Here is a 16,019-nt window from a genome sequence, read left to right on the forward strand (position 1 = left end):
TGCCCGGCTGGGAGGCGGGCGCGTGCCGGGAGCTCGGGCATGATTGGTCGGCCGTAGCCTGGTGACCGCGGGGCGCGCCGCGGTTGGCAGCCGCCGGGCGAGCGGCCTCAGTCGGGAGGCGGCGGCGGAAGGAGGAGGAGCTGCGGCCGCGCTCTCTCCCGGCAGTGGCTGCGCCTCCAGCGCCGGTCGGGTCCCCACCCCTTTTCGCTGAGCCGGCCGGTCGCCGCCCTCCGCTCTGGTCGTTGCGGGGCGGCGGCGCGGGGCGGCGGGCTCAGCCCTGCCCGACCGGCGCGTGGCGGGCGGCGGGCGGCGGGCGTCGCCGGGGCCAGGCGGCCGCGCCATTGTGGGGGAGGGGGCGCGGCGAGGCGCGGGCGGCCCATGGGCAACACGCTGACCTGTTGCGTGTCCCCCAATGCCAGCCCCAAGCCGGGCCGGCGCGCGGGGCCGGCGGCGCGGGACTGCGGGCCCGAGGGCTACGAGGCGGCGGCCGGGGACGCGGCGGCGGCGGCGGCGGTGGTGGCGGCGGCGCCGGCTGCGGTGGAGCCGGGCGAGGCGGACCTCGGGGCGGGCGAGGGCCACCACCTGCAGCACATCAGCGACCGCGAGATGCCCGAAGGTAGGCGGCGGCCGGCCCCGCGTCCACCGCGCCCTCCACCGCCCGCCCCACGGCCCGCCCGCGGGTGGCCGCCGTGTGAAGACCCGCGGGGCCTTCGCCCCGGACCCGGACCCTGAGGTCCCGACCCGGGCGTGTCCGCCCCGCCCCGGGGTCCTCGGCGCGCAGGTTCGGTGGAGGGGCCGCGGAGAGGGCGGGGACCTGGGTGGTCGTCGCCCCAGAGGCGCGTCGCTCTTCCCGACTGCCGTCAGAACACGGAAGGAAGGAGCACGGGGAGAGCGGGCTCAGCGCGGCCGGGGCCGGCCCCTCTGTGAGCGGGGAGCGCGGCCGGCCCCCGTGGAGGGCCCGCCGGGGCCGCGCGGACGCGGGCCGGCCCCTCTGTGAGCCGGGAGCGCGGCCCCGACACCGCCGCTCCGAGTTTCCGGAGAGCGGCCTCCCGCTTTCTGGGTGGCGGAGAGGTCTGGGAGTCGGGGCGCCGGGCCCTGCGCGGGCTGCTCCTGCCCGCAGAGTCCCGGGCAGCTTGAAGAGCGCTGACGAGAAAGTTCTGCCGACGGAGCGGCCGGGGGCGGGGAGGGTGTTTCGACTTTTGCGTCTAGAATTTTGGAAAGAGATGAGTCTAGGTAAAAATAATTCTGGATGACAGCGTGGCTCTTGGATGAATACTGTGTTCTTTGAAATAGGAAACATCGGATCGTAAAGCTGTTAAAGCCCGTGGGTCCGTTTGTTTTTTTAATGCCAGAGATTATTTCATTATTTCATAGAGGAAAAGTCGTATAGCTCCTCCTCTGTTTCAACTTTAGTTGGGCTCTTAATTTCTTCAAAAGTAAGAATAATTAAGCCTGTGAGTTCACCTATGTGATGGTCGTGGCTTTGTAACTGGGAAATACTCCCTTTTCAGATATTCAGATATTGTGAAAGAATGAGCAAATTACGTGAATTAGTTAATTGTACCTTAAATCACAAAGCCTGTAAGGACCTGTGAAAACTTCTGCTCTGCCTGGGTCTGTAAGGTAAGCCTCTGAGTGGTGTTTACAGACCAGTTAGTAGATGGCTAGTCTTGGATGAGAGACCAAAAGAGGACCTTTATATAGTCCTTTAAGATTTATGACACGTTTTCGTGTGTATATCTCATTTGGCTCCTCCAGCTACAAATAAGGCCTGCGTGTGTTCTCTGTATACAGCTGATGAGAAAACTGAGACTTAGAGGTCTGAAAAGTCTGTATAACACAGCTCCTGAGAAGAAGAGAATGACATGGAGGTGGTAGACATGCCAGATTCAGTTCTCTTTAGAATGCATGTTATATTTTATAACATCCATAAGGTAGGCCTGTCTTACTCCAGGCTTATTTCCATTCAAGGTTCATTGTGCACAACTCAGAAGCCACAGTCACCTCTCCATCCTATGTCTATAAATTCATTACAATGGATAAGAATAAAAGTAGAAATCATGAACTAGCCTAAATTTACCAGTCAGGTAAACAAGTGGATATATTTTAGAGTTTGTTCTGGTGACCTCGAATTGAAGCTAAGAATCCCCTGGACAGAGGGACATTAGGAGAAGCTGGTAAGAGGGCAGATAAGGTGCCAAGCATTAAGCATAGGACTATGATAAGGAGTGTTAAATCAGAAAAATTGAAAAAATATAGTTCATGAGTACAGAATTTACTTTTTTATGTTTAAGATGATAGTTAAAATTTCATTTCAATTTGTCTTTTAAAAAACCTTTTTTTGGCATTCAATCAAGTGATAAGAGAAACCTCAGTTTCAGCGTTTGCCTGTTAAGTTTCCATGGAAACAAGGTCAGACCACCAAAAATAAAGTACAGACACACTGAAAGTTTGCTTTTAATGTCTTTATTTCAGACAGTTTTATATCAGTTTCCCTGGAAACTGAGAAATACCTATTTAGATGTAAAACATTTTGGCTCTTGTACAATGAAGAATTGAGTTATTTGGTTACTTAGACGAAATCATACATAAATGATACTCTGCCTTGTTCTTCTGAAACATTTCAGAAGAACATAACTTCTTTGAGCCATTTCGAAGAGCTGTTTCTGTGAACCTAGCGTAGGTTCCAGATGGACTCACAAGAGTTTTTCTGCTACCTCGCCTTTATCTAACAGTGTATCCAGTATAACCCGTGGTAGTATCAATAACAAAATAAGACGTGAGGTTCCTCTTACCTAATTTTATTATTGCTCACCAACTGTTCATGCAGACCTTTGTGTTTTGACCTCAGGAGCTTTGCTAATTTGCTGGCTAAAGGTGCTCTCTCAAGTGACCCCTTCCTCCCCCTCCCACTGAGTGAGTAGGGAAGGAATTGGCAATATGATGTGGAAAAACCTCTGAGCAATGGATCTTTCCTCTTTCCGGTAGCTATTTTAAACCTTTTTTTTTTTGCTTTTTAAGATTTAGAAAATACAGAAAAGTCATTCACTCATACTCAGAACGTCCAGAACTTTTATAAATATTTTGGTGTTGATTCTTCCTGAACCTTTTGTATGTGTATAAACATAACATTTTATTTTACAAAAATGAGATCACTCTTTATGTGCTGCTTTGTAACTTTTTGTTATGAAGAGAAGTAATGATATAAAGCTCCTGGAAGTGTGCTTGACACCTGGAGAGTGCTCCAGGATGTACTTCCATGCAACTACATGTAGCTCTGCTACACACCTCTTGGTAACTGTTTAGTGTACCATTGAACGTTTGGAGCACCATTCATTTCCCCACCCTTTATGGTTGGGCCTCTTTTATACTAAAATAGCACACAATCCCGTTATAATTCTTCATTCTGGGGGTGCAGGTAAAAACTGATGCATTGTACCTCCCTGTAGGGTTCAGATGATATACTTTGTCTTATGACAATTAAATACATAGAATGAGTCATTTTATAGTTAAGGTATTTTAACATTAAATGTTCTTATCCCAAATTAAAATTATCATTGATTTTTCACTGCACCTTAGAATTCCTCTTTTAGGTTTTTGTGGTTCTTGGTAGCCTGTTCGTGTTTGTAGTTCTGAATAACTACTACTCTAAGAGATCTAAAAGTAATGCTGGTCTTAGATGACAAATCAGATGACAGCATTAGAAGAAATCTTTGAAGATGTGGGAAAATTGGGAGAAACATAACGGGTACTGGGTACACTGAAACAGTGAGTTGTTTATTGGGCACGTTCCAGATGCAGGACGAACAGTGGTATACAAGACAAAGCCCTTACCCTAACTCAGGTCCTTGCATTCTAGAGGGCCCTAGGAACGGACAACATATGAATAATCAAGAATGTCAGGCAGTGAGGTGCTGGGAAGAAAATAAAGGAGGGTAGTGCACTGAGGAGGGGGCAGTTTTTACCTGGGGTGGTTAAAGACAGCTGCTCTCCTTCAGTGACACATGAGCAGTCCTAAAAGTGAGCAGGAGCCATGTGAGGATGTGGGAGAAGAGGCTTCCATGCAGAGTTCCTCAGGTGGGAATACGCTTGGTGCAGGCAAGGGACAGAAGGACGTGGGGGTGGCTGCAGCAGAGTGAAAGGGATGCCAGGAGGGAGAGGTGGATTAAGATCTTGTATGCCTAGTGGCCCTTGACAAAAAATAGAGATTTTAGTCCAGTTGTAATGGGAAACCACTGGAGGATTATATACAGGGGAAACATGTTAATTCTTAGCAAAACAAAACAAAAAACAGATCAGCTACTGTGAGAATAGACTGTAACGCAGGCAAGGGTGGTACCGTAGTTCAGGTGAGAGGAACAAAAAGCTATAAGGGCCTAAAATAGGCTGACTTAAAGAAATTTAAGTGAATCTAAAAGGTTAAAAAAAATACGGATGGACAAGTCACAGAAGAAGAAATGCAGATGATCCTTAAACTTATCTTCACATATAAGAGAAATGCAAAATAAAACTATACTATAGTTTCTCTCCTATTGGGAGAAAATCCGTAAACTTGGCACGGCATTCTTTGGTGAGGCTGTGAAGAAACAGTTACATTCTTAAATTACTGATGGAAATGCAAAATGGTTCTATCCCATGAAGGCAAAGTTGGTGCAATCTCACAACATTGCAGATGCATTTAATCCAGAAATCCTAAATTCAGGAATTTATTCTGAAGACATAACCCACAAATATGAAACCACACATTCACAAAGTTTTTGTTGCATTATTCTAAAAAGCAAAATTTTGGAAATAACTCAAATGTCTAGTAAGGGACTGGTACATTCACACAATGGAGAACATGGAGCTGAAAGAAAGAGTAAGATCTCTTTACTGCTATGAAGTGATCACCTGAAAAAAGCAAGGAGAGGACACACTGATCTACAGCACAGAGCAGGGGAAATATGTATTTGCTTATTAAAAAAAAAGACAAAAACTGGGAAAAATTCTTGCTGATTGTGACCATCGTCCCTTTCCCTTTAGTGAGTAGCCAAAGCACTCGTTTGCTTAAGATGATAGTTGGGTATGGGTTATGAGTGGACATTGCATACACTTTCCAATGAAATGCCAAATGTTCACTTTTTGCTTTTGAAGTAATTTGTGAAAGTTTTGTTTTGTCAGTTATTGTGCTTAATATAGTATATAGATTGCTCTTGCATTTCATTTGATTGTCACAAACAATGTTTCGAGTTAGGTAGTACAAGAATTATATCTTTTACATAGGAGAAGACAGGCTCTGAGAGGTACAAGTTGAGGTGTCCATAGTTTTAAAAGTGAGACTTGATAGAAGAGGAATGTAAACTCCAGATCTGTGGCATACAGGAACAGAATATATAGGATGACGCATTAAGTCGGCTGCTTTGGGTGCTACCTTTTTTCTTGCCCCCCTTTTTTAGCGTATTAAAGTAATTAAGCTTTAGGGTTAAAACAGTAACATTGCATAACGTGAAATGAAATGGAGGTAACTTCGAAGCCAAAAATGTTCTTAAAAGTCCAAGAAATTGAGCAAAGCATTCTTTAGAAATATATAAAGGAAAAAATATATACTTCACTATGTGAAATGTCGCATCTCAGTCATGGTCACGCACGTGAATTGAGGATTAAAACAAGGCAAGACTGAGAACCAAAGTAGAGGCAAGTACAGAAGTGGTTTGGAAGCCAGAGTTAGCAAGGCTCAAGTAAGCAGTCGACTTTGGGACGCACGAGCGTGCTGTGTGCCCTCTGGTGAGGCAAGCCAGCTCAAGACTACCGGGTAGGAAGTACCTGACTGGGGTGGAAAGTGTGGACTCAAAGAGATAAAATCATCCGTGTATATGTAATTGTAGGACTCGAAATGTTTGTATTGTGGGCCATAAAACTAATACAGTGTACACTGTAGGGGTGACAAAGCAGTTCAGTAAATGCAGGAAGCCTTAAGTAAACAGGTACCCAGCAGGTGGCCCAGAAACTGCTGACATTTCTATTTAATTGGAATATGTTGAAATCAATCTTTCTGAAATAGGCTGCTTCTATCAAATATTTTCTTGGTCACTACTCTGTCCCTCTGATATTTTGACAAGGAAGAATTATTTTTGACAGTTTACGATTACATAATTTTAACACTTTTAACCTTTTAGTAATGCATTTCATTTATTCTAAGTTGCCTGTATTTTCACATTTTTAACATCTGTGCAATTGAGATGAATCTTACAACTGATAGAATCTTAGATTGAGGAAAAGCAATATTTGATGTCAGTGTTTTACAGATTTCTTCCTCCGAGGAATATTTACATTAAGACTGGAGTTTAATTTTTTTTTTTTGAAGTCATACTTTTCCTACATCAACCTATCATGCTGTCAATTTAAGTTGCAATTTAAATTGATAATGCAAAAGTGGTGGGTCTTAAAATACAATTTTAGTCATAACCCCTAGTCATGAGCTCAAGAATATTTCTCCTAGGTTAAAACATTCTTAGAGGTTTCTAAAGAAATAATTTTTGGAAAGATTCATGTATAAGATGCACAGTATTTTCCTGACATCTCTCTAAATCACTGTACACATGCATGCATGTGTGCATGTTGGGGAGGGGGTGGTAATGCTTTGCTTAATAGTTGGCAGTCTTACCTTTGTGCTAGTGAAAATAGTGTAGTCTGGTTTATCATAGTCTCCTTGGGCTCTTGGGAAAACAGTTAATGGACAGTGCAGAAATGGAGTGCTTGTGTATGTTTACTGTCTAATGGCTTAAATATCCATTTTATAGTATAGTGTTGTGGTATCTGTCACTAGCAAAAAGTGCAAATTATAAAGAAAATATTTTTTTCTTTTTTTTTTTTTTGGTGAGAAAGACTGGCCTTGAGCTAACATCTGTTGTCAGTCTTCCTCTATTTTGTATGTGGGTAGAAAATTGTTGTAGGCTATAGACAGAAGATTAATATTTTCTGATAACCTCATGCAAATTGACATTCGGGCCCTGGTGGGTACAACACATACGGTACATACAAATAATAGGCAACTCACCAAAGTGGAAATAGCGCTATTAACTATGGGAAAATGGTCAAACTGTGTAATCAAAGAAATGCAAATGAAAGACTGTGAGGTTCCTCATTCACATTAGTAGGAAATTTTTTTAAAATATCCAAAGCTGGGGTGGATACTTTAAAAAGGAGCTAAAACTGGTATGATTGGTTGCATTATACAATAATATAGAAAGCAATTTAGTGTTATACCTTGAGCCATGAAAATGATCTGGCCTTTTGGTCTAGTCATCTCATTTTGAAGATCTTTCCTAATGAGATAAAAAAAATTATTTAAAAAAACTGCCTGAAGAGTTTCCTCATAATATAAGAACAGAACTTTGTGAGCACCTAAACCCCAACAACAGAGGATTGGCTAAGTACACTTGATGGGCCATTATGTATCAACGAGCCGTAAATATGCTGCAGTGGGGTGGAGATCGCTTCTCAGTAACAAATAGGGCATGAATTGTACGCTGGTTAGAGCTATTTGTTTTAAAAAGACATGAAAAGTTACTAAAAGTAATTGTGAGTTTATGGGTAGTTTTTAAACAAAGCGTTATTTTGGCTCTTGCAGATTTCTGTTCGTGATAAGCTATTTGTTGAAGGAATGAGCAGGTGACGTTTACCTATCCCCATCCTTAGTGGGATCATCAGTACTGCTGATTTAACCCGGTCTCTTTCAGTTGCAAGTTAAAGAAAATCTGTCTCAAAATAGCTTAAATTTAAAAGAATATATTGACTTGTGTAACCAGAGTTCACGGAGTAAATTGGGTACTACTTGACCCAGGAATTAAATGATCTTCTCAGAACCTGTCTCAGTTCTGCTCTTCTTTGTTCCTCTCTCCTGAAAGGGAGTGTCCAGCAGCTCCAGACTAGCTAAGGCTCCTGGAGTCCAGCTCCGCCTTTCTCCTCTGGTTCTTGGAGGTCCCAGGGCAGCTGTGAGTGATGGGCAGCCATGGGGCATGTGCCCATCCTAGAAGCCTAGGTAGGGTAGTGGGAGTGCCAGCTTGTTTCCTGTCACTGGACTAATTTTGCTTTTTTTCTGCGTGTGGTCCTTTCTTTTACCCCAACTCTTGATTTTTGTGTTTAAATCCATAGTAGCACATCTTGGTTTGGGGGAGTGTTTTGTGTGTGTGGTGTGTGTTTTTAAGCCTGCTCCTCGTTTGATTCTGGTACTTGCTTTTCCTGGACTTCCCATTGAAAACTTTGATTGTGCCATAGGCACTGATACATAATGTGGCTACTAATGCAAACATTTCTGCTTGCTTTTTAGGTTCAAATGCAGTATATTTGCTTTCTTTTTGGTAGGAAGTAGTCATGAATCCTTTCAGAAGTCTTAGGTTAGAGGCAGCTGTGAAAGTCTCTGCCTGTCACTTTGTGCACAACTGAATTAATGTATTTTTCAAATATGTGGGGAAAAAAAACTTGACAATAATTTTATGGGTCTTTTACATAAAAATGTTGAATAGTTTCTCCAAAAGCAGTTCAATAAACTTCAAATTCAAAGAGTGAATTTCCTTGAAGAACAAAGCAATTGGTTTAGCTATGTAAATTTCTAGTGCTGGCAGTACCGTTAAAGTGGATGGTTCAGATTCCTGTTAAACCAGGAAGTCGCAAATTATGTTTGTGCAAGATTCTAACTATTACTTGGAGGAAAAAAAGGATTCTAGGTAGATAAATCTGTGAAATGCTGAATTAGACAGTATTCACTACTAGACTGATGTTTTTAATTTATCAATGTGCATTTTGATTCTCTAAGAGCCAGGGATTTAGTGTATTTCTATTTGACTGCCAAACTCCCTTTTTAAAAACAACAATTATTATGTGGTTTGTGAAGTATTGCCTTAACCATTACTCTATCAGGATCTTGGTCCAATTTCTTACAAGATTGGTTATATGGTTTGAGATGGATATTGCCGAGGAGTGTCATAGATTTGTTGGTTTTTTTTTTAATGGCAACCTTATTATCCCATACGGTGGCAAATTTTCTTTTGTGAAAATTCAAGTTCCTGTTTTGTATTCTTGCCTAAATAGAAGACTGTCCCACATTGGTACAAGGTGGACTGCGGGCAGACCTATCTTTATGTAGGTACAACTAAAAGTTTTTGCAAGCAACCCCATGATCTGCTCCAGAAAGGACTCTTATTGAAGCCCCAAATTAATCATATGGCATGGAAGGAAGAAATGAGAATTAGCTTTGGAAATTGAGACCAAAAGTTAAAAATCACTTTCTATCATGAAAGTGTTCCTAAAGATTAGAACATTGAACTTTTATGCAGTCCTCTTACATCTGTCATGTTGAATAGCTCCCAAATAAATCACAGCTGACTAAATGAGTTCATTTGTTGAATGGAGTTAGAATTTGCCATTTGATTGTCTAAAGAACATTTGCCAAAAAAAAAACAAAAAACAATCACTTGGTTTTGACGTATGTATTAGCTGGTATCTGACAGTAATTGGCCACAGCATATAACTTGATTTTTGAGATGTTTCTGGAATGTGCTAGTAATATCAGTATAAAGTAATATCAGCATATTTCTAATTGATAAGTAGGAGGGGGAAGGCACATATATGATTCATCTAAAAGTTGCATAGATGATTTAGGTGCAAGTTAAAAAAAAAAGTCTAACAAAGCCTGGTTTTATTCCACAGGTATGGATAGATTCTATAATTTTGCAGTTTCCCAGTAGAACTTTTATATTGTTACCTTTACAAAAATTGGCTTTTTATCATTACTTAAAACTCTTCCCACGATTGTTAAAAGTAGTTAAAATTGATGTGTAGCTATTTTAAAAATCATGTATTTCTCTACAACTAAATGATCACACCTTTTTCTCTTCTTCCTGTACAGACTTAGCTTTGGAATCAAACCCTTCTGACCATCCAAGGGCAAGCACAATTTTCCTGAGCAAATCTCAAACAGATGGTAAGAGAATATTTTTTTTTCCCCTGAGAAAAGAATTGAAACTGCTTTTGTGTATTATAGAAAGTATTTAGAAGAACTCATACATTGGTTTAAATGTTTTACTTTTTCATATATTCACTTGTCTTATTTTAATATGTGATGATACACTTTCCTTTAGTTGCCACTGTTTTAGTGAGGAGAACACGAGACTATCTGTTTACACTTGTTGCTGCCTCTTGATCAACACAGTCAGTTGGCCACATGGTTTAGATGGGATCTGTTTTTCCATACTACTTTGTCCTTTTCCCTTTGCTCCAAAGAGCACACGTTTTAAAGATGAATGATAGGATTTAGGTCACAGGTTTTCATTTGAGCAAATCAAAAGAACCAGTTGTTTATTTATAGGGATTGAATCTGTGATTTTGGTCCCATTTTTCACAGTGCTCAACCAAATGAGCCTCTCTCACATCCAGATGTATGCTACTCAGAACTTTTAAGCTATTCAGAACTTTCTCATCCTGACATAATGCTGTGCCAGGTACATCAGAGCAGCCATGCCCTATGGCGTGTCCCAGGTTAGCCTCAGTGTGTGAAACTAGTGCAGTTTCCTGTGTTCTGCTTGTTTTAGGATGAGAATCAGAACTGCAGGATGGTAGTGCTCCTGCTTGCCGGCTTATTTTCCTTAATGTGATGTTAAATCCAGTTTATTTGCTAAAAAGCCATACATAACCAGGTTTTTCAGTTGATTATGACAGCAGGAATACAAGAAGTGAGGGTTCCATAGTATTTGATGTAATGCAGCACAATAAAAATGGAGGTTTTTAACCTGTGTTTTCATAGTGTGTATACTTTGCCTGTCTTGAGCTGATCATTTCTGCTTAGGATTTTGGTGTTTCTCAGTTTGTTCCAGAGCCATGGGCTGCTCACATGTAGAGAGAGAGTGGAGACAGTGAAAGAAAAACTATCATGTCCCTCTCTCCTCCATCATATGTAGTGCGTGCCCATGATGCAGTAAAGGAGGCAGTGTGGGGACAAAGTGCGGCCCAAGACCTCTTTGGAGCTTTGTTCTTCTGGTCTTTGGTAGAGCAAAATGACTTGGTGTGCTGTAGATATGTGTTCAACTGGGTTAGCACACTCATTTTAAAATTTAAATTTAAGACATGTTAACTTTCCAGTTGTGTAAAGACCCATTTATTTTTTTAATAAAATATTTTAGTTGATTACCAGTAAGTGGTTCAGCATGCTTCCAGGGGTACTGGTGCATCTCGAGATTAGTGCCTGTTCAGAAACTGGTTCTTAGAGCCGTCAGCTGTTAGATCCTGGTAATTAAAGCAACCTGTGTGTAAATGTAGACTTAGAAACTATTACTGGGTAGTGGTTCAGCTATGCAACAGGTAAACGTTTTTATTAGCTAAATTGCTCACCTGGCCTAATCTGCTTTGCCCTTTTCTTTTGTATCTAGAGAGTCTTTTCACTTGCACCTAATGTAGAATATCTGTTAGGTCCAAAAGTAAAACTAAGTTTTTAGATTTTGCTTTGTGGGACTCATCTTGCCAGGTGATTTAAATTATAAATTTTGTTGGAAATATTAAAAATAACAGAATGGAATTTTATCTCACTTTATATGTTGGTAATCCGTCAGAAAATTAGCAACTACTTTTATTTTTCTGTGGCATTGGTATTAGAATTGATCGGTTAATTCTTTTTGTTCTTAGTGCGAGAAAAGAGGAAGAGCAGCCATGTAAACCATGTAAGTAAACGGTTGAACAGTGAAGTAAGAAGCGAATGGTGTGAGTTAAAAGTCTGTCTGCCGTGGCTCCTAAGAAGTGCAGTGGACCCAGTACTACTAGCATGGACCTCTGTTTGTAGATTTTCTAACTCTCTTCTGTTTTCCTAATTATCAAATATATTCAGGAAAGTCCTTGGCTTAGTAGTGCCCATTCTTTAAGAGTTCTGACACTTAAGTTAAAGATCAATATCATGGTTGTGGTAGAAAGATCTGCCGTAAATTTTTTTGCCCTAATTTTTTAATCTTAATTTTTCATGAAAGTAACAAAAGTATAATTGCTAAGTTAATTTTTAGCACTATCTATTGACTTCCTGTCATAGCAGGAAAGCTTGGCTTCCTCCTTCTGTTTCTTCAACATATATCCTGGTTTTTATTAAATCAGAATCAATGCAATGGCTGTGCATATACTTCAGCGCTGAGCTGTATAGTTCTCTGACTGTGCCACCTCCTTGTACACCCTTCATTCTTTTTCTTAAATGTTACTGAAATCTGACTGCTTCTGCACTTCTCCAGGAAAATCCAATCCCCCTCTTCCTGGCCAGCGTGATCTCATGCAGCCAAATGCAATAAGGAGCTCCCTGGCCGGTCTTCCTGCTTTCACATTCTTTTTTTTTTTTCCCTACCTAACAATCTGGTAATTTGGCAGAGAATGATCAGACAGAAATACATTTGTGCTGCATTAACTTAATTAATAATTCTTCATTTTTATTGTGGAATTAATTTCCTGACTATATTGACTTGCCTCTTTTCTAACAGCTATTATTTTCCCCAAATGTTGTAACATTTGTCACATGCCTATCAGAAATATTTTCCATCTACTAAACACATCTGTTCCACTTTTTTCTTGGAGACAACCTTCCCCGGCCCCTTGTCACCCTACTCCATTATGGACTGGTTTTCCCTGGGCCTGCTCTGTGCCTGTTTTCCTGGGATATCTCTTTGGAGTCATCTAGGGTCTCACATGACTGCTCTCTTGTGTTGAATCCCGTACATCCTAGATTCTCTGGTTCCCTCTGTCTTGGTATACTCCCTTGTTTTACTGGAGCACATTTCCCTGGGAAGAGCACATGGGCAGAAGTTTGTAGAAATCTAGCTTCTCAGAAACTTCTCTTTGATAAAGTATAGAATTCTAGGTGGAAACTAAGTTTTGCAGTTCTAAAGACATTTCTGTTATCTTCTCATTTGCAGTGTTGCTCTTAAAGCTGATGACATTGTATGATACATTGTATGTTACCAATTTGTCATTTTCCCCCCTCCTCCGGAAGCTTTTAATCCCTTCTCTATCCCTGGGATTCTGAAATTGCATAATATGGTTTGGTATGGACCTTTTCATTTTATTGGGGCTATTAAGTCTGCAGACTGTCTCTCCTAGTGAATTTTTTTGTTTCTTTGATATTTTCCTCTGTTCCTTCTTTTTCCTAGTATTCCTATTATTCAGATGTTGGAACTCTTAGACCAATATTCCTGCATGGATCTCTGATTTTTTTCCCTTCCTGTTTTCCATTTTGTCTTTTTATTCTACTTCCTGGAGATTTACTTGACTTTATGCTCTAATCCTTTCATTGAATACTTTGTTTTGTCTATCTTATTTTTAATTGATAGAGTTCTTTTATATTCTGCCATTCTTTTTTTTTAAAATAGCATTTGGTTCTTTCATCAATGCAATTTCTCATCTCTCTGAGAGTGTTTGAGTATTTGTTTTAAGTTTTCATTTGCTCCTGAATTTTATCACTCCCATCAATTCCTTTTTCCTATTTTGGTCTCTCTTACTTGTTGGGGGCTTCCCTCAAATGTGTGGTGGTCCCTGGCTGTCTCTTCAGATCTAAATGGAAGCACCATGAGTGAGCAAGACTTCTGTTACATGATGGGCTTCACTGCAAGGATTTGGGGGCCAACCTCTGCATTCTGAGCCTGCCCTGGGTTCTCTAAGACAAATTGGCTTTCTTGTTCCTGTCCCAGTCACTGTCTGAAGGCACCAAGGTTGTGCTTCGTCTGTTCTGCCGTGTCCCTTATCACTCCTTTATCTAGTCTTTTCATTTTCCAAACATTAAAAACCATCTGCTGTTTATTCTGTATATGGTATAACATTTTTTTTATGCCTTTATTTCTAATGAGATATCTCTGAAAGGCAGGGGAGAGGAAACAGACTTGTGGTCAGTCCACCATGTTTAACTCAAACTTAGAACCTATCTTTAAAGTGTAAATTGAAGTTTAACTTTTAATTCAATATAATTAATGATATTAATTCAGACAGTATTTTTGGTTGTACCGATAATTAGCATATTACACTTTTCTGCTAAGGCCTTGATTAAGAGTTCTGTTTAAACCAGGCACCCTGCCGTATTGTCCTGTTAATGTGTAACGTAGATGGAGTAGTTTTCATTAATGCATAAAGTGTTAGAAATTTTTAAGTCAATTAAAAGTTTTAAAGAATTAAAATTAATTCTTAATAAACATATCTAAAACTTGTGAGAAAGGGGAGAGAAAAGAGTGAACTTCACTTTATTTTGTAATGGGTTGAGATGAGACGGGAGGCACAGTGGGAAGAGTCAGTGGCTGGGGCAGGATTTCAGTAGGCACTTGGCCTTTGATGGTGAGGTTTGGGGTGTAGCTTACTAGACGTCTAGGCATGACTACATTCTAGTCTTTGCCATTGAACCTTAAGTCTTCTAAGTGACACCTTCCCTTTCTTAAAGATTGTGAAAGTCCCTCTGTTCTGTCATTGGTGCTGAATGACTGAGATAAATACTGTTCTTTGTCCTTGTCTGTGCTAGTGACCAACTGAGATAATAACTGTGAACACTGAACTGTCACTAGTGTTTTCTGCTGTTTGATTTTTTTTTAGTATTTGCATTTTATATCCTACGTTTGTCAGTGTAGTTTATTGAAGTTGTGAGCCAGCAATAGTAAGGCTTTAACCATAAAGACAATTGTCTTAAATTTTCAAGCAAGATGAAGGGAAAGTAACCTGCTGTGGCAGTTAATACACGCTGGCTTTGCTCAGAGGCTTAACTCTGCCACTCTCTAGTAAGTATTAGATACTTGATACTGAAAAGTTTGAGTAGTTGGGAGTAAGCCTGGATGGATGGGGAATTGTTCAGTATTTCTTTGGTTGGATCTAGCCAGTAGACTGTAAGTTGCTAATTCACTAAATGAGCCCCCATAGGGCTGAAGGACCACATCTAATTAAAATTTTCAAATGTTTTAGCACTAATATTTTCAAAGACAAACCAATATACATTCATAATAGAAAAAAAAATTTAGGTAGAGGAAAATGGGTACAAGTATCACCCACAGCTCTACCAACTCATCTATATTTTGGTGCATTTCCTTCCTATTCTTTTTATTCCTCCCATATATAGCTGTTTGGTCAGAATTGACTTTCCTTATGGTGTAGTGTATGTCATATTACACCCTAATAGTAGTGACCTTAAAAGATAATCTTCCATTCAGAATAAAAGTATTTGAATTAATGAATTTTCATTTTCATGCTGTATTTGTTTTTTGAGATTCTGAAACTAAATTACATATTAACTGAATAGCTTAAGGAACATATCAGAGTTTTAGGTATAGTTAAAACATTTCTACCTTTTTTTTTTTTTTTTTTTAAGATTTTATTTATTTATTTTTCCCCAAAGCCCCAGTACATATTTGTCTGTCATAGCTGCACATCCTTCTAGTTGCTGCATGTGGGACGTGGCCTCAGCATGGCTGGAGGAGTGGTGCCTCGGTGCGCAACCGGGATCCGAACCCGGGCCGCCGGCAGCAGAGCGCACGCACTTAACCACTAAGCCACGGGGCCGGCCCAAAACATTTCTACCTTGAGTTTAGTACTCCAAATGTGATACTTTTCAAAAATATAATGTCTGGAACTTTTTGTTAATAAGTGTAGTAAAACATCTGAAACAAGAAAAATGGTGTTTTATGTACCATATAGATATTTATGATTATTGGCTACTGGCAGTTTTTAAATGCTTTGTATTTTAAAAAGCATCAACTAGATTTTTTCTCTGCCTCATCTTTTGTGTATTTGTGGGGGACACTGTTGGGAGAGTGTGACAGCATGGTGAAAACTGTTTTATATCAATAGAAGGAAGGAAGGCTCATCTGAATTAAACAAAGTATTAAAATTGTTGATATTCTGTGGTATTAAAGAATGCTACTGTTACTGTCAACTGCTTACCATGACTGTGATTTGGTTATTGGCCTCAGTTTAAGGAAGAGAATTGTCCTCACATAGTTGAGGCGATTTCAGTATTTTACTATTGCTGTGTTCTTGGGCTCTTCACA

General features: G+C 40.5%; 1 protein-coding gene across 4 annotated transcripts in view; it reads left to right on the forward strand.

Annotated features, from left to right (window-relative positions):
* The first annotated feature begins 212 nt into the window (after nucleotides 1–212).
* CCNYL1 (cyclin Y like 1) overlaps nucleotides 213–16,019 on the forward strand; it is a 35,847-nt gene continuing 20,040 nt past the window's right edge. For 2 of the 4 annotated variants that reach the window (XR_015553271.1, XM_087435710.1), the window contains exons 1-3: nucleotides 214–616; nucleotides 9,887–9,961; nucleotides 11,656–11,690. Coding sequence is in view for 3 of the 4 variants with exons in the window: in XM_087435710.1 (XP_087291836.1) it covers nucleotides 379–616; nucleotides 9,887–9,961; nucleotides 11,656–11,690 (348 nt within the window). In the remaining variant the exon portion in view is untranslated. Of the gene's footprint in view, nucleotides 617–1,005; nucleotides 8,021–9,886; nucleotides 9,962–11,655; nucleotides 11,691–16,019 lie in introns of those variants that run through there. The other 2 variants (XM_087435712.1, XM_087435711.1) reach the window with 2 other exon arrangements.

The sequence above is a fragment of the Ceratotherium simum genome, chromosome 9 (genome assembly GCF_057802395.1).
Source record: "Ceratotherium simum simum isolate JZ-2026a chromosome 9, ASM5780239v1, whole genome shotgun sequence".
Lineage (NCBI taxonomy): Eukaryota > Metazoa > Chordata > Mammalia > Perissodactyla > Rhinocerotidae > Ceratotherium > Ceratotherium simum.